The following is a 21,385-nucleotide window of genomic DNA, read 5'->3' as shown; positions in this document are numbered from 1 at the left end:
CTTTCTTCCTTTTCCCTTACTAGCTTTTGAATGTGATGAGCACTTCTGCTGCTGTATAGACAACCAAGAGCAGGGAGAGTGGAACCACGAGAAGGCAGAGAGATGAGGGAAAGAAGTATGGACGTTTCAAGCAGGAACAAGAAGGGAAATGGTAGGGAGAACTGAGAGGAGAAGTAGGGAAGAGTTGGAGGAGAAAGGCAGCATCAATATTTGAAAGAAGAAAACAGGAGAAAATGGAGAAAGGAAGTAAGAATGATAGTAGTTATCCTTACAGGGTTTAATGATGTGGGGTTTTGTGGGTTGGTTGGTTTGGGTTTTTTTGAGTGATGCTAAATACAACTACTTAATCCAAATATTATCTCTAGGATATGTTCTGTTTCTGATAGTTTTGTGACAATGTAGGCTTGAAGTGTATGTATTTTTCTCCTTAGTGCATGATACAGTAAGTCCATGTCCTCTTCCGTAAGAAATGATGTAGAAACACGGCTTTGAAAACTTTTATCGGCTCCTATAAGTAACCCTTGCAGTGAAAAAGGAGGCCTCTTGTGTCTGGCTGTGATCACAGCCCTCTAGCGACCAGAGACTTGTGGGGACATTTCATGGATTGTGTAGCGTTCGTGGATCTTGGAGACTGGTTTTCTACACCCGTATCTTGACCCTCAGTAGATTCTTAAACTGTAGCAGCCCTCAGTTGGTAATTGTTAATCTAAGCAGCAGTCATTGCCTGGACGCTGCTTTTGAGAGTGGCGTGTGGGTGGGCTGATCCCCTGTACTTGCTGCACAGTGGAATGTTGCACTCAAGTCAGTATTTATTAACATGCAGGAATTTGGGGATGCCAGTTGTCGGTCACTTGTGTCCCTCTGTACACATGATACTCTTTCTCTACTATGCACCTAAAATTGGAGTCTGCAGAAGTGACTGGGTTGCATCAAGTTGTACATGTATTGCAGATAGATATTGAAGAATGACACCAAGCTTGCTTTCAGTGGCTAAAAGAGAAGGAAGAAAAGAATTAATTCTGCATCCATCATGAGTTTAGGGTGTTAGCACAGTAACGTAAGTGGTGAAATTCATGGTCACTGGATGCCAAAATCTCTAGTGTTCAGAACGTGATGTTGAACAAAATCATACAATCCCCTCCTCTGCTCCTGCACACTCTGTACTTGGAACAGGGCTGTCACACTCTGCTCCTTGGCCCTGACAGCCCTTTCAGTTTTGCTTCCTGAGAGCCGAAATAGACCCTTGCTGTGCTTCTGCATGTGCTGTATCCTTGGAAGAGGGCAAAGAGAACTGGTGGAGTACAAGTCACCAAATCCCAGAATGTTGGGGATTGGAAGGGACCTTGAAAGCTCATCCAGTGCAATCCCTCCCTGCCCCGGAGCAGGAACACCCAGATGAGGTTACACAGGAAGGTGTCCAGGCGGGTTGGAATGTCTGCACAGAAGGAGACTCCACAACCCCCCTGGGCAGCCTGGGCCAGGCTCTGCCACCCTCACCATGAAGAAGTTTCTTCTCATATTTAAGAGGAACCTCCTGTGTTCCAGTTTGCACCCATTGCACCTTGTCCTATCACTGGTTGTCACCGAGAAGAGCCTGGCTCCATCCTCCTGACACTCCCCTTTTCCATATTGATCCCCATGAATGAGTCACCCCTCAGTCTCCTGTTGTCCAGCTCCAGAGCCCCAGCTCCCTCAGCCTTTCCTCACACGGGAGATGCTCCACTCCCTGCAGCATCTTGGTGGCTGCGCTGGACTCTCTCCAGCAGTTCCCTGTCCTGCTGGAACTGAGGGGCCCAATGCGCTTCACCTCCTCCTCCCTCCACCTGCTGCCCATACTGACTGTAGAGAGCGGTTCCTGGGCTGGGGGGACAGGAGGAGGTTCCCCACCCTGCGGCCGAGCGCTGGGAGAAGCAGCCCGGGCACGGCCGGGGGGAAGCGCGGCCGCTTTCCCTGGGAGCCAGCCCGCTCCGGGGCCGTGCCCCGCGGACCTGCCCCGGTTCCCCGAGCCGATCCCGCGTTGTCCTGCTTCGCTCCCCGCTGCCGGCGCCACCGCCGCCCTCCCGCTGGCCTCGGCGGGGCGCACGGAGCCCCGGAAGGGAACGCTGGGCCCGCCCCGCCGCTCCCGGCTGGGAAAGAAAGCGGGCAGCGCTCGCCGGAGCTGGAGTTGGTGAGAGAGGTAAGAAAGGAATGACTGAGAGGGAACGAAGGAAGGTTTTGTCTCTCAAGTCCAGAGCCTCCATCGCGATCTTTCCGTTCGATATTGTGCAGCGGCCCCCGCGCTGGCCGCGGCTGAACCCTCCGCTTGCCCGTGGGGCTGTGGGCTGACCCTCGGCATTCCTGTGTGCTCCGTGGGTTTGCATTATTCATAAATCTTTTAGCCTGGCAGTACCCCAATCAATAAAACTTTATAGGAAAAAAATAGTAATTTGGTAATCCTCATTGCTTATTATATGTGATCTTCCTTATCTAAGGGTATATTGTGAAGCATAAAAAATAGATACTGATCCATCGCTTTTTGTTATGTTAATGTTGTGCCTGTTAATGTCCTGCCAGCTCTGTCTGTAAATGTCAGGGTGATCCTTGGCAAACCTGGGGAGCTGGTAAGTCCTGGGTGTGTAACTGCTGGGGGTTTAGCTCCATCTTGTTTTACTGGAGTAGGAATTGTTTGCTTATTTGCTTTGTTTGCTTTAGGACTCTCTTTTTTACCATGATGTTCTATAAATAGCCTGTAGAATGCATGATGTGGTAGAGGGTTCTAAGCAGTAAGCTGAGCACTGGATGAGCCAGCACCATTCCTTTAATTGTAGGACTGGGAGACTGGGAAGGGAGGTGACAGACAGCTCAGAAATGCAGCACCAGCAGGAAATCTTTGGAGTGAAAAAAAGCTTGTCAAGAATGACAGCAACACAGACTTGCAAACCGTTTTAAAGGGAGATGAAGAAGTTTGTGCTGGATCTTGCTTCAGTTTGTTTTCCTGATGAAATGACTATGTACACCTGGTGTAAATGCAGCTTACCCCGTTCTCTTAAAGCAGTGCTTTTTTTTAAAGTCATTTAGTTGAAATCAGTTGCTCTAAATTCTGTATTGTCATAATTCAGTTTGAACTTGGATTATATAGGCTAGTTAATTTAGGCAGGAGTCAGCTTAACCTAAGTTCTTCTGCTAAATATAGTTGGTTAAAGCATCTAGATAGGATTTTAAAGTATCTTTTAGCTAAATGAATTCAAAGTCTGATTTGCTGTGAAGTGATATGATTTCCCTGTTTAGATAACTGGCTGAGATCTGAACTTTGTTGATAGCAGCCTCAGAGGGTATCACAACACATGGGATTTCATGTAAGTAGAGAAGGAATGTGAAGAACAGCTACTGAGCTATGGGTTGTTCAGAACTTCTGCCAAGTTCGGCCTTTGTTGTAGTCTCATGTTTGGAGAAGGAAGGAAGTCTCAAATGTATTTAAAAGGAAACTCTTCTTCTGCAGAGAATGCAGGGCTTCCGAAGAGCTGTTGGATGAAATCTTATTACAAGGTTTGTGGTATTGAAGTTTCAGGTGTTACTAGCGTTGACTTTGTACTTGCAGGCAGAGAGACTGTGGGTTCCAGCAGCATGGAGCATGATGTCAGTATGGAGTGTGATGTCAGCATGGAGCGTGATATCAGCATGGAGCATGATGTCAACTTGAGGTTCCGTCAGCAGCTTCTGCTCATTGATGAACATCTGGTGGCTGAAGATGTAGCAGCTTTAAAATTTCTCTGTACTGACTTGCTCCCCTTCAGAAAACTAGAAGGTGTGAAGTCAGCACTGGACATCTTTCAGCTTCTCATGGTTGAAGAATATCTGAATGAAGAAAATACTTTCCTACTAGCTGAACTCTTATACAGAATAAAATATCACTCCTTGCTCAATAAACTTGGTTATACCAAGGAGAAAGTGCAAGAGTGTCTGCATGAGAAGGGAAGAGTGTCTCCATACAGGTAAGCTTGCATTGGGATTCTGTTCCCTCCGTTACTGCCATTTAAGCCATTCTGTTTCCCTTCCCATTTTAAATTCTCAGATCACTTTTAGTTTGTACACTGTCTTTTCTTCTGCTTTTATGTCACCCGCTCTCTGTTACAGGCAGTTGCTGTATGATTTGTCAGAGAACATCACCAGTGAGATGTTGAAGGATATCATATTCCTCCTGCAAAGCCATCTTCCAAAGCGACAGATGACTCTTGTATGTGAGGAGGGAGCCAAACGTGTACATGGTTGGGAAGGGAAGAAGACGGGAGGGTGGGAATAGAAGGAAAAGCATGAAGAGAAAAATATTTGGCAGAATAGGACATAATCGGCAGCTGGGCTGGCCAGTACTGATACAGTTAGCGAGGAGGAAGCTGTTGACATGTAAGTGTGGAATTTGGTGCTTTGTGCCGAGGTCAATCACAGCCTTGCATTAGGTCATCAAATCTTTGCCGTGTTTGAGCCATATGCAAAGGAGATTTGTGTCGATGTGTCATCAGTGCAGTTTCAGAGCCATAAAGCCTTCTCAGAGACAAGAGTCATTAATATAGTTTGGGTGGATCTGTTTAAACAAGACCATGCCAAATAATAATGCAACCAGTAGCTTTCCATGGAGCAACATTTCCACCTCCCACAGTGATATAAAATTAACTGTTCGGACCTTGTTGGGAGGAAGCAAACCAGATAATAATGTGATTGTGTGGGTCAGGCAGGGCTGAGGCAGGTGTTCAGTTCTAAGGAACAATAACTCTGTTTTACTCTATCCTTTTGGCTGCCAGTCCGCCCTGGAATTGCTGCTTTTATTGGAAAAACAGGGCCTTCTAACTGAAAACAATGTACAGATGCTGGAGGAAGTTTGTATGAAAGTTTCACCTGATCTCCTGGAAATGGTGAACTGCTACAAAAGGGCAAAAGGTGAGAAACCCAGGGTCAAGGAGCAGGTTTGTAAATGTGCACTCCAACAGGGTAGTTGCCTGCTAGTAAACTGGCAAGGCAAACCCTGTGTGCATGTGTGCACATTATCAGGACTTGTGCTGCAGTTTGTAATATTCCTTCATTTAATGTCCTGTGGAGTCACTATAAGCATACTGGGGAAAAAAGTCCTATTTCTATTTATTTAAGCACTGGGAAACAAATTTTGGGAAGTACAAAGCTATGTCTTCCCAGTAGGTGCAAGGACATTGAGCATTTAATGGGTTCCATTCCTCCATGCTTTCTGAGCGTGTTTCAAAGTTGCTTTCTATTTGAATAGATTTTTCAGTAATTATTATGTAGCCCCACATTTGCCTAATGCCCAGATTCATACTGGTTTAACCAAAAAGCACTTGACTCCTCTCATTTTGGCTCTTTCTGCTCTTAGTGTCACTGCCTCAGCAGGAGAACACTCTGCCAGTCAAGGAACCTTCACTGTCTCGCTCTGGAGGCACAAGAGTATTCGCTTCCCCACAGGTACACTGGAGCACGCTGGGGTTTAGTTGGCTGGGGGGTTGCTGGGTTTTCTTGCCTTTATTTTGAAACCATCCTGGCTGCGAGACACAGAGAGAAACAACTCCACATTTCTCTCTTTCTGGAACTGGCTTAGAAAAAACTTTAGGGCATCTTGAAATTCAAAGTGATAGGGTTAGTGTGCAAAGACCTTGTGAGAGAGATAAAAGAAGGCAAGAGGTTTTAGGACGCTATTGGAGACACATAACAATCTTTGTCAATAAACTAGAGGTCTCCGTAGAGCAGAAAAGATCCCTTTTGTGAGGTCCCTTCTTGGAAACGTTATGTGCAGTCTTTAGCCTCATACAGCAGGGTGTAAGCACTGAATTCTCCCTCCAGCTTTTTTTCTTCGGACCGCTGCAGCAAAAGTACTTAGTGCTGTGGAAGGAGCTTGGAGTGCTGCCTTCATTTTGTTCTACTAAAACACACAAAAGCAGGTGTTTGCTCTCTCTAGTGAGCACAAAGCAACTGGAGTTTTCTAAGAGATGGTATCTGAAGTTTTGGTGACTTCAGTTTTTAAAATGTTCTCCTTAGGAGCGGGAGGTAACTTTTAAGTCTTAGCAAAACTGGAAGTGTGGCAGGTTTATGCACTTCTGAGATCTCTGCTCTGCTTGCATTCCTTTCCAGTGGATCAGGATGAACCACCTGCTCCAGATATTCATCACTACTCTCAAAAAAACCCAGCTCTGATGTCTAACAGTCCTACAGTTTCACTGTGAACCCTCTGCCCCTCTGAAGTTAAAATGTGGTCGTGACATCGGAAGCAGTTAGTGATTTCTATCCCATTGCCAATTCAGATTGCAGAGTTTGGCTGCTGAACCCTCCCTTTTGTGTACAGATAAGCAGCCCAGCTGCTAAACCTTTCCTCTGCAGTTTGATAGAGTGGTGACAGTGTGCTTGAGGCTTCACCCGTGTCTTTTCGCGCAGGGAGGCACCATTGAGTTCCACATTTGCAAAAGTAACCCACAGTCCTAGGTGCTGGATGCCAATTTTGAGACACGTTAAGGAAATATGAGTAAGTTGAACAAATTGATGGAGGCTGTAAGCTTTTTCCTCTCCTTTCTACAGAAAATTACAAGATACAAAATGGATGGACCACACAGAGGATTTTGTCTCATTATTAATAATGTTAAGTTTGGTACATCTCTTCAGGAGAGGAAAGGTTCTTGCAAAGATGCTGGTAAGTCACTAAAGTGAGATTTTTGGAGGATTAGTCTCTTTTCCCTGTGTGATTTGATGGTCTAGTATTGCCTTATATTTTATTGTCTATATTTTTTAGTTAGTTAGTATTCATAAAGAGGTATGTGCTAAATTATGTTATTTGTGTATCTGAGGGGAGAAACGGTTAAAGGATGATTAACCATTGAGTTTTTGATGCAGTTGGATCATTTTGAATAATTTTAAGAATCCCTTCTTACTTAACCTTTATTTATAGCTATAATGAAGAACTTTACTTCTTAGTTAAACTGAACCGTCATTCTACATAATATAATGCAAGATTCCATAATGAAGCAACTCTATGCATACTTATTTTATTCTTTTCATCCAACTTATCTCTTGTGTGTGAAAATCTAATAGTTAAAAATGCAACTGGGAAGCAGTGATGTGAGGAAGGGTTTGGAAGATCTAATCTGAAACTTGGGGGAATTACTCATATTTTCAGGTGTCACTTGTGACTTCACTTAATGTGTCATTATTCATTGTAAGATGATTATATTTTCTGAAACTTGTCCAGAAAAATCCAGGAACACCGTGTTTGAGCTGGTGCCATCTTCTTGTATTCCAGTGAACCTTTAGTTGATACCAGTATAAAGGTGAATCTGCAGAAATGTCAGGGTGGAAGGTCTTTCCCAGTTCAGATTATCTTGCATGGTGACTTCATAAAATTGTTTTCTACTGCCTCAATTTTTTCTTTTCTCTTTCTTTTCATTACAGAGGAACTGGAGCGAGTATTCACGTGGCTTGGTCTGGATGTGCGGATTTACCCAGATCAGACGTCTTGGCAAATTAGAGAGCTCCTGCGAACTTGGCAGCGTTTGCCCGATCACAAAGACAGGGATTGTTTTATATGTTGTATTCTCTCTCATGGAGAGTCAGGAGCGATCTATGGGAAAGATGAGGAGCTTATATCAATCCGCACGATCATGTCGCACTTCACTGCCAAACATTGTCCACAGCTGGCTGAAAAACCCAAACTCTTCTTTATCCAAGCGTGCCAGGGTAAAGCGATCCAGTGTCCTGTCTACGTTGAAGCCGATGCTCGAATTCCTGACTTGTCCTGCATGCAACAGAGCGTTTCTCCTTCTGAAAGTATTCCTGAAGAGGCTGATTTCCTCCTAGGCATGGCCACAATTGACGGATACGTCTCTTTCCGGCACGTTCAGCAGGGTACTTGGTATATTCAGGCCCTGTGCAGCAAGCTGCAGCTGTTGGTACCACGGTAAATACTTGCTTTAGTTCTTCCATGAAAAAATGGGAGGAACTCTCCCTTTTATTTGGTTTTTTCCTCCAGAGGCAAATTCACATAGGAACATTAACCTGTGTTCTGAGGTGGACAAAATTAGTTAAGCTGATGATTTGTTTGCTTGCCACTGATAAATTTACATTAACCCTGTTAGTACCATAGAGATAATCTGGACAATATGAAGTTTATTGTAAAAAACCTCAAAACCTCTCATCTATATTCTTTAAGGCAGAACCGTCTGTTTCTTGAGTGCTTTTAGGTAAAAGTATTTTATTCCATTACTGGTTGAATCAAGCAAAGAGGAGTAAGAGAAGGTCGTTTGTTTTTAATATGACTCAAATGAGAACAAAAGAGAAATTTGGAGAAGAGGATGCATTTTCTTTTTTGTGTTTTAAACGTTTATATTGTGTCTTTAGATGGTCTGGGAGGTGTTAAACAGGGTGCTATCTGCTCATTAAGAAGTCATCTTTAAATTTTTGCTCTCCTTGTGGCTCTAGGGGTGAAGATATTTTGTCGATTCTTACAGAAGTTAACGAAGATGTGGGCAGACGTGTGGACCGCTGGGGGACAAAGAAGCAGATGCCCCAACCAGCGTACACCTTAAGAAGAAAATTGATATTCCCAATACCAAGACACCCTCCTCCTTCACATCAACATTGAGGCTTTTAAAATGCATCCTTTTACCAGCACATCTCATTGAAATGCAGTTTACCACACTATATGTTTTAAGGCAGTTACCCAGGGCCCTGAGGAGCTGTTCGCTTCAGGGCAAGACCTCAGGTTTTTTTTCCCATACAAACTGTGAAACCAAAGGAGACACAATGAAACCAATCCACATACTAGCTGTTTACATCATCTATACATTGAGTTATCAGCATTAGGAGCATGCTTCTGTCATGTTAAATGTTTTTGTACTTCCCCAGACTGCAGATAGAAAAGTTTTTCTGACAGCATAAAGGCTGCATGGAGCCTTCCATATCTAAACCACGATCAGTAATGGTCTGGTTTAGGCTCCTCATGCTTTATTTTGCAGGCTAACAATTTAAAATCCTGCCTCTAAATCCACTAGCTATGTTCATAGAGAAAGACAAAGGTGGGAATGAAGAGGAGAAAGCTGAAGTAGTAAGTGGAAAGGATTTCTTCCATCTCTAATTTAAATTACATTTAATTTGAGGGAGAAGGAGTTGACTATTGAAATCAGTAATTTGTTCCACAATGCACATTGATGCCTCCGAATGGCTAACAGAAACCTCATGTACCATGAGATCTTTCCAAACCTGAGTAAAGCCAAAATTCTGTGTAATATTCCCTCTGTGAAACATCATTTCCCCATCACTTCTGGGGAGAAGAGTTAGGGTAGAAGATTTTCACACTATGAAATAGGCATTCAGCAGTGTATCTGCATAGGTTTATCAGATCGATTAACTTCGTTAAGCATTACATTTTCTGGTTATTGTTTCTTGTTTTAAGATCTAAAATGCAGCCATATGAGAAGCAAGGCTCCTCGTTGATTAAGCTTCCAACAGGTCATTTTGTGAGTTAACTGAAATAATGACATGCTGTTTTGTTATGAGCATTTACTGTGTATGTCTGTGTCCTTCCTGTTTGTTACTGCATTAAATTTATACTTCTTTTTAAGAGCTTGTTGAGAGAAAAATGATGTACTGGTGTGAGGCTGATCCTTGTTTGTGCCTGACGCCTGCACTTTGTTGGGCTGCATGAGTCAGTGGAGTTTTAACCGCCTCAGGGTTGAAGCTGAAGTGAAACTGTTTATTTCAGCAAAACACCGGTTGTTATATGTGATTAATAGCCGTAAGTTAGGGCGCAGGTTTGAACGATTTCTGTCTGGTGCTGCTGGACGCAATTTGTAGCTCACACTATCTCGGATTTTTGGGAGGGGAGTTTTGCATCATGCAGAGCACTGAAATGCTGCCAGTGTGCCCAAACAGAATGGTCACTTTTTATCCTGATGAACTGATGTGTGACCCATCACATTTTGAGTCTTCTGAATTAGTGTGGCTGCCACACTCGGAGTTACATTTGTGCCACAGATAAAAAGATGGTTTGTCTGTTAGTAGAATATATAACATTTGTAATAGAATCACGAAGTTTCTGGCTTACAATTACTGTTCAGACTTGCTGCACTCTTGTTTTGTATATTTAGGTAACAATGGTATTTTTATCAATACGGAGTAAACACTGGCAGTAATTTTGACTTTGTTTTGAGGGATCTTGTTTTCATTTTTAAGTTTGATAGAGAACATAATCATGTCAGCTTGCTTTCTCTGTAGAGAAGTTAAATCGTAGGTAGATAAAGACAGTCAGAAGAGCCTAAGTGACTTTTGCCTTGAGTTCCCAGGGGAGAAGGATCCGCACTTGCAAAGCATAAAGTTGGTAAAATTTCCCTTGCTCACAATAAGGTTTGTTCCAACAGTTTACGCTGCTATGCTTCCTGTTCAGTGTGAATATTTTGCTCACGTGTGTTGCGGGTTGTGTTTTCGTGGCTGGTCCTCTGGCAGCACAAGCCCAAAGGCAACTCAGCGGGTTTAGCACTAGAACCCACCTGCCCTTCAGCAAGCGTTTGGGCCATTTCTGCGTGCTCTCCTGCGGCGTATTGTGAGAGAGCAGTTTGAAAGTCCTGGGGGAGCGTGTGCGGATTTTATACAACTCTTTGCTGTACACTTACACCGAAGCTCTATAGTCACGCAGAGCTGTGCCGGGAAGAAATCAGCCTCAAACCAACAAAATGTGGTTATTTCCTGTTGAGGTTTGCTGATGACATCCAGAAGGATGTGATACGCATGAGTGCATGCCTTCCACCTACAGAATTAAAGAAGGGTTGAGATTTGTTTGGACAGATTTAAGTGGAATTAGTGTAAAAAGAGTCCGTTTGGGTAATCAGTATCTTGGGAATGTCACGATCTTCAGGCGGGATTTGTGAGATCTGCAAGTCTGTGGTGTCCCATCGCTCGTGACATCCGTTTTAGTGCGGGAGCTGTGTGGGTGTCCTGCCTTGTGCCAGCAGAGGCCATAGTCACTGCGGCTGCTGAGTAACCAGTAACCCTGGGATTATTTTCACTTCCTCAAGCCGAGGCTTTCTAGGAGAGATGAATTTTTGTCAGACTGCTATACAAGGAATGGATTAGGTCACTGGGACAGTTCTAGAGGAAGCTGGAGGGACAAAACCAGGGTGCGGGAGAGCTGAGGGAGGCTGAAGAGACTAAGTTAAGGAAAGGATGGAGAAGGGCGGGAGAGGAAGAGATGAGAAGTGAAACAGTAAAGTCAAAGAGGAAGAACAGTGCCAGGAGGGCTGGTCCTTGAAACTGCTGCATGCTGGGAAAAGCCTCTGGCTGGAAAGTGCCAGCCTGGGCTTGGGCTCATCCAGAAATGTTTGTCACACGGAGCTGATCACAGAACGCCTCCTCTTTCCAACTGCAGCTGCAGTCCTGCTTCAGGCAAGACGCGGAGGAACTGGTGTGGGGACAGGGACGCTGAGGCATGAGATGACCTGGAGGCAGAACTCCCTTGGACCTGGGGATCAGACGGTGCTCGTGGTTCCCTCTGCGCTGCTTCCAGCCGCTGGCTAACAGGACAGCTCGTGCCACTGAAGTAAGTCAGACACGTTTCCCGAACTGCTACTAACGTGTGCCTTTTGGAAGGAAGTTGTATGCCTCACGCTATGGAAGGGTACGTTATAATTTTTGAGTTTATAAAGGTAGATAGGTTGAAATCAACGAATGAGGGGCTTTTTTTCATTGCAAAATCATAACAAATTTCAGCTCTTCTAACTGTCTCTCTTCATAATGCTGGTTTCACAAGCTTCAGAGAGTCTGCGAGCTGTGCTGCTTGCTGATCAGGTATTTCCTGCTGCAAGGAAGATACTGGTGACCAGCAGATCGTACTGGGAATCTGACCATTGAAGGCAGAGTTCTAGACTTCAAAGAGGGCAAAAATTACAAAAATTGCTTAAATTCTCTCATCAATGGGGAAGTATATTAGGTAAATAATTTTGAAGGTATGTCTAGCCTTTCTGTTCCCTGGATTCACAAAGTGCTGCCTCTGAATTTGGTGCTGAAGGTTGACTTTTTTGTTTATTTCTGAAATAATCTTCCGTGAAAGTGCATGTAAAAATAGACTAGGGTGAGTTGGAGAGCGACTTCAGAGAAAGGAAGTAAGTCATGGCAGATCTGGTGACACAGCAGGACAATGGGACAGAGATATTTTGAAACAGGAAGATATAATATAATTGATTCACCCTTCCCTCGCTGTCTTGTAATTTGGATTTATGTGTGGGAGCAAACATACAGTGTGCTACAAAGTCCTGGCTACACTGCTTGGTGTCCCCTCTTAAAAGCAAAACCTGGTTACTTTTATGGCTTGTTTAGCGACTTGTCTCACAAGCACTGTAATAAATAATTTCCTGAAACTAGGATTAGGCAGGTGGAGTAGGGCACTGCTGCGTAGCAACCACAGCTTTATTACTCGGTTATAACTTACTCTTTGGAAGTCACATGGCAATCTAGACCAGAGTACAGAAGCAAGTACTTTCCCTGGAACTTTTTTCAATAGCATGACTGCCTCATTTTCAGAGTCATTCCAACAGTCCTCCTGCCTGTCCTCCCATGTAAGTGATGTAAAATAGTAGCTATTATTATTATTAAACAGTTTGCTTGTTTTATAAGTTGTGTCTTTAATTTAGTAAAGTGGAAAAAAAGACCGAAGCAGTTAAACACAGTTTTATTGCGTTCCCTGTATTTACAGACAGGCTTAAAGGTGTGTCGGTGGCACATCTGTTCCAACTGCAATAATTTTGTGGATTTGAAACTTACAGCCTTTGAGAAATCAAAACAAAAATTTTCTTTACCATAAAGGTTTACTTTTGGAAGAACGTGCCTTGTGCCTTAAACGAAAGGCATGATTTATGGGAGAGAGGAGATAACATCGTAACTACTTACCAAGAAATGTTCTTCTCTGTCCTGTGTGGATGTGAAAATATGCAGTCAGATCAGAGATCATTGACTCGTGAGGTTAAACACGTATGAGTCATTCAGATACTAGTGGTTTTGTGGTGATATGAGCTGAACAGTCTGGATTCTAGTCTCTTTAAAAGTTCAGTTTGAATGGACTTAAAGAAAATCGGTTTTGGGGACAGAGCACGAATCATATATGCTGCATCACAACGCATGTTTTGCTGTTTTACCAATTGTTTTGCTAGTCAAAGGTTCAAGATTCAGTTGCATGTTCACTCCTGCTAATTAACAGAATACTGACGAGGGGCGTGCCACAAAAACCTTCTTTGCTGCAAAGTGCTTCTTGGAGGAGAGTAGAGCTTTGATTTATTTTAATCTTTACAGTAGTACTGATACCATTAGCTGAGCTACCATGGAGTTATTAGCCCTGGCATTGACACACTTGCAGTAGTAGTAACATTCAAATGGATTGCTTAATATTCCAGTAGTGTAGGAGCAGGAAGTCTCGGTTTGCTGTTGTCAACTTTTCTGTCTCGCAGTGCGTTCAGCAGAACGAGAGACTCTGCAGAATGCGTTTTTATAGTTTCTCTTCAGGGCTCCTTAGGTGTCTTAGAGATAAAGGCAGAGAGAATAAAGCGGCACATGGTTCTCTTACCAGAGAGGCAGATGCTCTAGGTGCCAGGCTGAGATAGCCGCAAGGCTTGCACTTGGGATTTTCTAACTTGTGCTCAAAAATTGGATCTGTGAGCCAAGTTTCATATTTCTAAAGCTGCTGGAGGAAGTGGTGGAGAAGGGAGGTGGTATTTGATGCGCAATGAAGCAGAACTAGTTTGACAAGAATTCTGCTGGCCTTTTTAAAAGAGTTGACATGATCTGTATTTGGGTTGAATATTACAAATGGAATGAGAGCTGGGAGTACATTTGGGGTTATTCTAACCATCTTCATCTACCTTTTATCATCACATTGCACGAGTGTTACTGACAAATGAAATCAACTTCTGTTTGTGTTTAGATCCAAATTCTGATGTGAAATGAATGCAGACTTCCACAAACTCCTTTTTGACATTTCTGAGGCTTTGGTCGCAGATGAACTGGAGGCTCTCAAGTTCCTCAGCCTAGACTACATTCCTAGGAGGAGGCTGGAAGCCATTCGGGAGCCCAAGGCCTTTTTCGAGGTGCTGCAGGAGAAGGGGATGCTGGAGGCGGAGAACCTCTCCTTCCTCAGGGAGCTGCTCTACCGCATCCACCGCATGGACCTGCTGGCCCGGCTGGGCTGCAGCCGCGAGGAGATGGACAGAGAGCTCCGCATCCCGGACAGGGCACAGGTGTCGGCCCACAGGTGAGCGCTGTGCATGCAAAATGTGCTCTGTTCTGTTGGGCACTGTCTTGTTTTCTGCCTGCACTGTTGTCTGGTGAATACCCCAGCACAACTGTGTTTATTACAGCGTGACTGTTGTGAGGTTTACATTTTGCAGTTCAAATGTGTAATTGCGGTGTTTACTTCTCATTACTTTATCTGAATCAGTTTTTCTCTATTCTTTATTGCCAGGCTACTGCTGTATGGAATTGCAGAGGACTTGACTGCAGACGATGTTGCGTCCGTGAAGTTCCTGCTCCAAGAACAAATACCAAAGAACAAGCTCCAGGAGAATGCTGTACGCAAAGTGATCTTGATACATTTCTTGCATGGCTAGTTCAGTGTCTGCTAGTTCTTGTGAGAAGGGAAGAAAGAGAAAGAGGTCTGCCCTCACTAAAATGTGTTGTGGAAAGAATTGAGATGTTATCTGGGAACTGCTGTGTGAGAGAATGCACCTTTTTCTTCCTCCTCGTATCCTTTCTCTGTCCTGCTCTCCTGTTCCTACTTTCTCTCTATCACCCATCTCCCTAATATATTTTTTTCTTGCAAAATCCATCATGCTCTTCCTTTTGTCTTTGCTTGGCATTTAGAATACATTTGTACGTATGCTATATCTAGGAAGAATGATGTTTGCTGGAGGAAAAACAAGATTTTGGAGACCGAAAATTGAGTTCTAATATGAGTTCAACCACAAATTTTTGTGTGCCATTTGGTATATGATATTTTTTATTGTAGATTGGGGTAACAGCGTTTTATTAACTCCCCCACAAAAGTATTAAGAGGTTTGGTGAGCTAGTTTAATAAGTGTTCTGTAAATAATGAACAGTCTTATAAAAATGCTTGTTATTATTGAGAAGCTTCCTTAGAAGTCCTACTTGTATTGTGGCACCTAGCAGGTTTACCTGCAACTTGGTGCACTATTGAGCTTTAAAAACCAAAATTAGCCCTGAACACCTTTTCTGTAATAGAAAACGGCACAGCTAAATGACTTAACAGCACTTCATCTGAACATGGAGGCACAGCAGATGCCAGGTTGTTACCCACATCGGTGCTTTGCTCTGCTGAAACAAAGTGGGATATCCCCACCACAGGCAAGTTCTAATGATCCTGTCAGCCTTAGTGATCTGTTTCTGCAGTTGTTTTGCATCCTGACCCTTGTTTGAGTGAGATTTGGAGGAAAAAAAAAGTTGGTCTTCAGCTGGTCAGTCTCTGGGAATGAGAGTGTTGTCCAGAAGCGCCCGATACTGCAGTCATTGAAGGTCACTGTTATATGGTTTTGTTTTACCAGTCCTTGTTGAAGGTCTTATTGGAAATGGAAAAAAAAAGGATAATTAAAGAAGATGACCTGGCAACGCTGAAAGATATATTAAAGAAAGTTAGACCTGATGTAAAGAAGAAAATTGATGCCTACGAAGAAAGAAAACAAGGTAAATTATTTAATTTGCTGTTTAAGAGTAGAGCTGGGGTTTTCTTGTGATTTTTGTGCCTCCATCCTTGGCAGCTTAGGAGTGCAGAGATACCTTACCCTATTCTAGGACCAGCAGAGCGGCTCTTGGTACCTGTGGTCTCTGAAGTTTTCCGCCACTTCATTATCCCGTTATGCCTTCCTGTACCTCTCCTTGAAATACATTCTGTGCCTTGTAAATGCTCTGCTACTCCCTCCTCTTTGCCTTAAATGTGGTTTTTCTTTTCAGGAAACAGTGCAGTGCTGGTTTGGGACCAGGATAGCTTTTCAGTCACTGAAAGAGTGGCAGTTGCCTTGGGAAACTTGTATTGGGAGATAGTCAGCGTTATTTTCTGTTAGCCAGGCTGTTTGCTCTTAGTCAAAGGACAAGTCCCTGCAGACCAGGTACTTGATTAAAGTGTAACCATTATCTTTCTGGACCAGATGTGAAATTTCAAGGACTTCAGTATATCTGGGCTGTTGCAGCTGGGCTGGTGAGTTGTGATACCACAGCTTGGCCTCACTGGGAATCAGGATATGGCAACCAACAGCAAAGACATGAATTTTTTTTTCCCTAGAACCTCCTTTTGGATGACTCAGGACGTGTGTTTCTTTAGTCACACCTGTACAGCCTGTGCAGTTCCCTGTCTCTAATAAAGCAGAAGAAGATTGCCAGGGGTGGTTAGTGTAAGCAAGCCCTGTGTCAGGGGAATGGCTTTTTAATAGTGTTGTATTATTTTGTACCCCTTGATAAGCGGAAAAAGAGCCTGTCTTGTAGATCTCATTCCCCTGGCAATTAAATTGCATTTAAACACATGTGTAGTTTGTAAAAAGGGTACTGCAATTTATTTTCTTGGGTAGAGTCATGGGTTTGATAATTTCTTCACTTATTTCAGGCAGGTGTATTCTAAGAAGTGTTTTGTTGCTTTGAGATCTTCCATTGTGCTGGTACACTGCATCCTTGGTGCGTCCACCCAGACAGTGAAGTTCTCAATGGCCTCAGAAGTAAATGAACTAGCTGTAGTGTACACTGTACCAAAATGGGAAACCACCCTCCACCTCGCTTCTTCTGCTGTTCAAGTGTTGTAATGTGCATAGGGGAAGATGCATCTTTTTAGTCCTGAAATGTTCTGTTTATCTCCTCCCTCTTAGAAGACAATTCTAAGGAAAAACTCCACCATCCAGTGCCTGTGCATGCAGCAGAACAAGGAGCAGAGCAGCAGACAGCACAACCGGTGAGAAGTACCCCAAGATTGCCTTTGGAGAATTTATCCAACTCCTGGGAGGAGGGAGCAGAATTTTGTGAAACTAAGCAGGTGGAGGACCTGAAAGGGAAGGGCTCTGGCTTTATATGTAGGGCCAGGAACAATTCCTATTTTCAAAACAAGACCAAGCCTTGTTCATTTGTGAGGACCTGCATGTCCGCCACCTTTTAGGCAAGAAATGAAGGAGCAGCTGTTGTGTGAAGAAAACCAGTCTTACTGGCAACTGGGACATTAAAATCCTGGCCAGGAGACTCCTGGACAGTTGGGAAGGGAACAGTAGAATCTTCTACCTCACTAGAAACCCACAGGGACTCTCCGAGGGAATGGAGGGTGCATTCCTCTGCACGTGCACATTTGTGTTGCTGGTTACTCACTTTCTGACATGCCAAAATCATACACTGACCACAGAGGGAGGAGGACGGATTCTGGCAGACAGAGTGGATTCCTCTCTCCTGTAACTAGCTTGTATTCTTAGGCTTTTCCTTTCTTGTGTCTTGGCCCTCGGGATGTTTTTGCACTTGGACATGAAGGACCAACCATCTGTGTATACTGTATTTCTCTTCTGGATGCTCAGCACCGTTTTTGTATTTGCTTTCTTTGTTTCTACAGCTTGTGGAGTCATATAAGATGAAAAATAACCCCCATGGTTACTGTGTGATTCTTAACAACTACAAATTTAGAAATCTGTCTCAACCCAGAGAAGGAACACGGAAAGATGGAGGTAAGTACTGTTTAATTTTGTTTTCCTTGGTAATACTCCGAATTATCTAATCTTTCCTGTGAAGAAGAGTCATGTCCATTGAGCTCCTTTGCCTCCAGAGTAACTGGAATGACAGTCTTTGTAGAAATCGGCCATATGGCACTTCCAACAGCTTAGCTGATGGCTTAAAGAAGGAACCACTTTCTGTTCTAGGTGAAAAGCATTGTCTTAATTGGTCCTATGTACCAAATAACGAAGGAGACTGCTATTACACCTTTTCACTTTTGGATTGCATTTAATTCTTAGCTGTCAGGGAGTAATATTTTTAAGTCCTTACATTTTCTTTAGTGCTCAAATAAATGCTACTGCTTTATAATTTTCCTTAAATCCTGTCTTCCTGCAAGGGTCACTTTTAAGATAAACGAGAGTTTATCTTAAAAAAGTAAGATCTGTTTCATGAGAGCACAGACCACTGATATTCTAACCCCATCCAGCCTGTCTACAGGCTGCTTGCTTCCCAGCTGCCCACACAACAGTGAATTCAACATTTGCTGAGAAGTCTGCAGAGCACTGTTCAGCAGGGTACCCTGCATTGCTTCTTGCTGCACTGCTCATTTTCACAGAGTGAGGGACCCACTTCATGTAAGAGTGGCAGAATTTGTTGTCTAAAGAGGTACCTCTTTAACTCGCTAAGTATTGTTCTTCAGCATCTGGGATTATTATGCCATGCACAGTTAAAGCTTGCTTTAACACAGGAAGCTTCACGAATTTATACCAATTTAATCAGATGACCTGAAAACTGTTTTAGATAGTGTGATGCTTAACACAGTTGTGTTTAAAAAAAAAAAAAATAAATAGGCTTTTGGCTTTTTCTAATTAGATATGTCAGGCTAAGAGTCAGTCAGGTGAGTTTGTTGGTGGGATCTGAACACTTCTGCTAATATCTGTTCTGCTACACTGACACTGGTGCTTCAGCATCTTCCTTGTCACTGTTTCTGTTGTAACAAGTGCCTTCTGACTTTTTTTCCCCAGAGGCTCTAAAGGAGGTCTTTACATGGCTTCAGTTTGAGACAGTTGAGCACATGGATCTAGGAGCAGAACAAATACGTGCAAAAGTTGAAGAATACAGTAAAAAAGACCATAGTAACATGGACTGTTTTGTTTGCTTCATTTTGTCCCATGGTGAAAAAGACAAAGTAAAAGGCGTTGATGATGAACTTGTAAATATTAAAGATTTACTCTCCTGCTTCAGTGGATCCAATTGTCCTTCTCTCGTTGGCAAACCCAAGCTGTTTTTCATCCAGGCTTGCCAAGGCTCTGTCGGTCATCCGCCTGTCACAGTGAGAGAAGATTTTTCTGAACATCTTCAGACAGATGCTGTCCCTCCAACTTCCATCCCCGATCAGGCCGATATTCTGGTTGGCATGGCTACAGTGGAAGACTACGAGTGCTACCGCGACGTAACCACGGGCAGTGTTTACATTCAGTGCCTCTGTGAAAAGATGAAGTTGCTTTGCCCACTGTAAGTACTATTTTGAGGGTTTGCAGACTAACATACTCAGGCATGATGCGCTGAAACATCCGCGGTTTGTGTTTGTGCCCTATAGCGCTTTTCAGCTGGACAGCAGTGCAGAACAGGGCTGGTGGGACTGGGCATTGTTATTCTTCTACAGATGAACCAAAGTACAAGTGACTTCCCCTAGTTTGCCTGTGACAGGACCAGGGTTGTAAAGCTGGAGCATCACAGATAAACAAGTGTGTGTATGTGTGCGCATATTTTTTAACAATTTTTGATTGATAAATGATTTTTCTTCCAGTGACACCTGATGAGGGCTGAATTTGTTGAGTGAATACACAGACAAAAAAAAAATCAATGTTCTTTAGTCCTAATTTTCATTGTTGCCTCCTTCCCATCTCCATCACAAACTTGATTAGAAAATAGAATTTCCCTTCAGACATCACTTTCTCGTGATGTCCAGAGGAGGGCTTGGAAGGCCCAGAGGTTTGGTTCTGTTACATCTCAGTGCACTCTTCTGACTGTAGCCAAAGTAAGGGACTGTGTTTGCTGGTAAAGTGATGGAGGTTGTTTTTATTCCTCCAAACCCAGCAAATTCTGTGCTTGCACAGTGGAACAATGTCAGAAACAGGCTTAGGGAGGGAAAGATAACCATCCTTCCCTGAGGTGCCACATTATTGGAGCACAGATCAGCTTCTTGGCCTGCCTGCAAGTACCGTGTATTTCAATGTCACTTTTCTTCGTTTTTGTTCAAGCCGCAAGGATCTCGTAACCATCCTGACAGAAGTGAACAAGGAAGTGGGCAGCAGAGTATTTGAAGGACGGAAGCAGATGCCAAAGATAACATCAACCCTACGAAAGCAATTGATCTTCCAAATTCCATAATGTCCATCAACTGAAAAGTAGAAGAATAAGGATACACTCAGTTTAGAATCACATCTGGAATTGGGCTTTCACAGGGAAGAGAATTTGCAAAAGAAATGATCTGGATCAGTGTAGTTTCCTCCAGTCCTTCAAGGGGCCATGGGACCTCAATTTTCCAGTTCTCCTGTTTAATGGATCTCCTGGCCTGTAGCAGTGTGGGGAGGCCGTGGGGACGGAGCTGGTTTGCTGTCCTGCACAAGGAGAGGAGTCTTTCAGCCTGGGTTTCCAGTGAGGACGCACTTCCAAGTATAATGACGTTTAAGAGTTATTGGAAATGCCAATGGAAGTTCTATTTCTGAGTTAAGTCCCTGAAATCTGAAGAAAAGAATGGATAGATTCCAAATGCTAGATCCCTTCCCAGGGAGCACATGTAAGATTGTAACTGATTTACCCAGAGGTGAATCGTTGTCTGTCTCTGGGAGCTGTGTAATTTTTCATGGAAAATAATATTGCTGTCCAGAAGAACCAAACCAAGATGATTATGATAATCCATTTGGTTCTTTTCCTCAAAATATTTGGCTTGCTGTTTGCCATTAGTTTACTTGGCCAAACAGCAGTGCTGTTTAGGTTTTTCAGTAGTAAGGGTTCTAATTGTGTTTTTCCTCAGAGCTTTCAGGGGACGGTGTGTTTGGAATGGTTGTCGATGGCTGGAAGGTCCCACTCTGTTAGATCCACTGCTCTGAGGTGCCTTCTCCCCCTGGCAGCTGCTCTGGCTCCTGTAGACTCTTGTTTCTTTTGTAATAAATAACTCTTGCTTTTCACATCACCTTTGTTTGTGGTGTGTGTTTCTCATTCGGAGGAGCTGACGGGTCAGTCAGCATGATGAACACTTCCACTGCAGCAGCAGAAGTTATTTTGCTCTCGTTGGAGCGTTTGAGGGGCAGCATAGTGACATCCCTTCATTAGCAGCTGGAGAGATGGTAGCAAAGGTGTTCAGGACTTTGCTGATTCTAACATCTGCGTTCCTTTGGAGTTTATAACAAGATCACAGATGGCTTTGAGACACTCTGTGACTTCCACTTCTTTTGAGTTTGTGGTTTTAGAAATCCCGGTCTGGCCACAATGCAGGGGTTTTTTACTCAACCCTGCTTGTGTTCTTAAAGCGAAGCTCTTCTTGTTCCAATTCCACACAATGTGTTGGCAGTCGTGTTTTGCTCCCTGTACCCTTTGTCACCTTCCAAGTAAAAGGGAGAACGCCCATTTTTAGAATCGCATCTCTGTTCACACAGGTTTCATAAATAATAGACGTTACAAGCACTATGTA

At 43.5% G+C, this 21,385-nt stretch overlaps 2 protein-coding genes across 5 annotated transcripts; both read left to right on the top strand.

Moving 5' to 3' along the window:
• Window positions 1–15: 15 nt before the first annotated feature.
• On the top strand, window positions 16–9,583 carry LOC102085114 (caspase-10). Of its 3 annotated transcripts, none has more exons than XM_005511312.4 (8): window positions 16–246; window positions 3,578–3,971; window positions 4,114–4,213; window positions 4,776–4,911; window positions 5,357–5,445; window positions 6,550–6,661; window positions 7,417–7,921; window positions 8,443–9,583. In XM_005511312.4, the coding sequence occupies exons 1-8, from the start codon at window positions 234–236 to the stop codon at window positions 8,603–8,605; spliced, it is 1,512 nt and encodes a 503-aa protein (XP_005511369.4). In that variant the 5' UTR covers window positions 16–233; the 3' UTR covers window positions 8,606–9,583. The 3 variants fall into 3 exon arrangements, with proteins under 3 accessions (XP_005511369.4, XP_064925611.1, XP_064925613.1); XM_065069539.1 differs by lacking the exon at window positions 16–246 and adding an exon at window positions 1,949–2,176; XM_065069541.1 differs by lacking the exon at window positions 16–246 and adding an exon at window positions 2,175–2,348.
• Window positions 9,584–10,352: 769 nt separating this feature from the next.
• On the top strand, window positions 10,353–20,887 carry LOC102084797 (caspase-8). 2 transcript variants are annotated; one of them, XM_065069548.1, is made up of 8 exons: window positions 10,353–11,632; window positions 13,928–14,254; window positions 14,465–14,570; window positions 15,561–15,699; window positions 16,869–16,951; window positions 17,591–17,702; window positions 18,714–19,203; window positions 19,953–20,887. In XM_065069548.1, exons 2-8 carry the CDS (start codon window positions 13,947–13,949, stop codon window positions 20,080–20,082), a joined length of 1,368 nt encoding a protein of 455 aa, XP_064925620.1. In that variant the 5' UTR covers window positions 10,353–11,632; window positions 13,928–13,946; the 3' UTR covers window positions 20,083–20,887. The 2 variants fall into 2 exon arrangements, with proteins under 2 accessions (XP_064925620.1, XP_021155180.2); XM_021299505.2 differs by having other exon boundaries at window positions 10,398–11,554.
• The last annotated feature ends 498 nt before the right edge of the window (window positions 20,888–21,385 follow it).

This window comes from Columba livia, chromosome 7 (assembly GCF_036013475.1).
Source record: "Columba livia isolate bColLiv1 breed racing homer chromosome 7, bColLiv1.pat.W.v2, whole genome shotgun sequence".
In the NCBI taxonomy this organism is placed as follows: Eukaryota; Metazoa; Chordata; class Aves; order Columbiformes; family Columbidae; genus Columba; species Columba livia.
The sequence above is the reverse complement of the archived record's forward strand: the minus strand, read 5'-3'. Positions and strand labels throughout refer to the sequence as shown.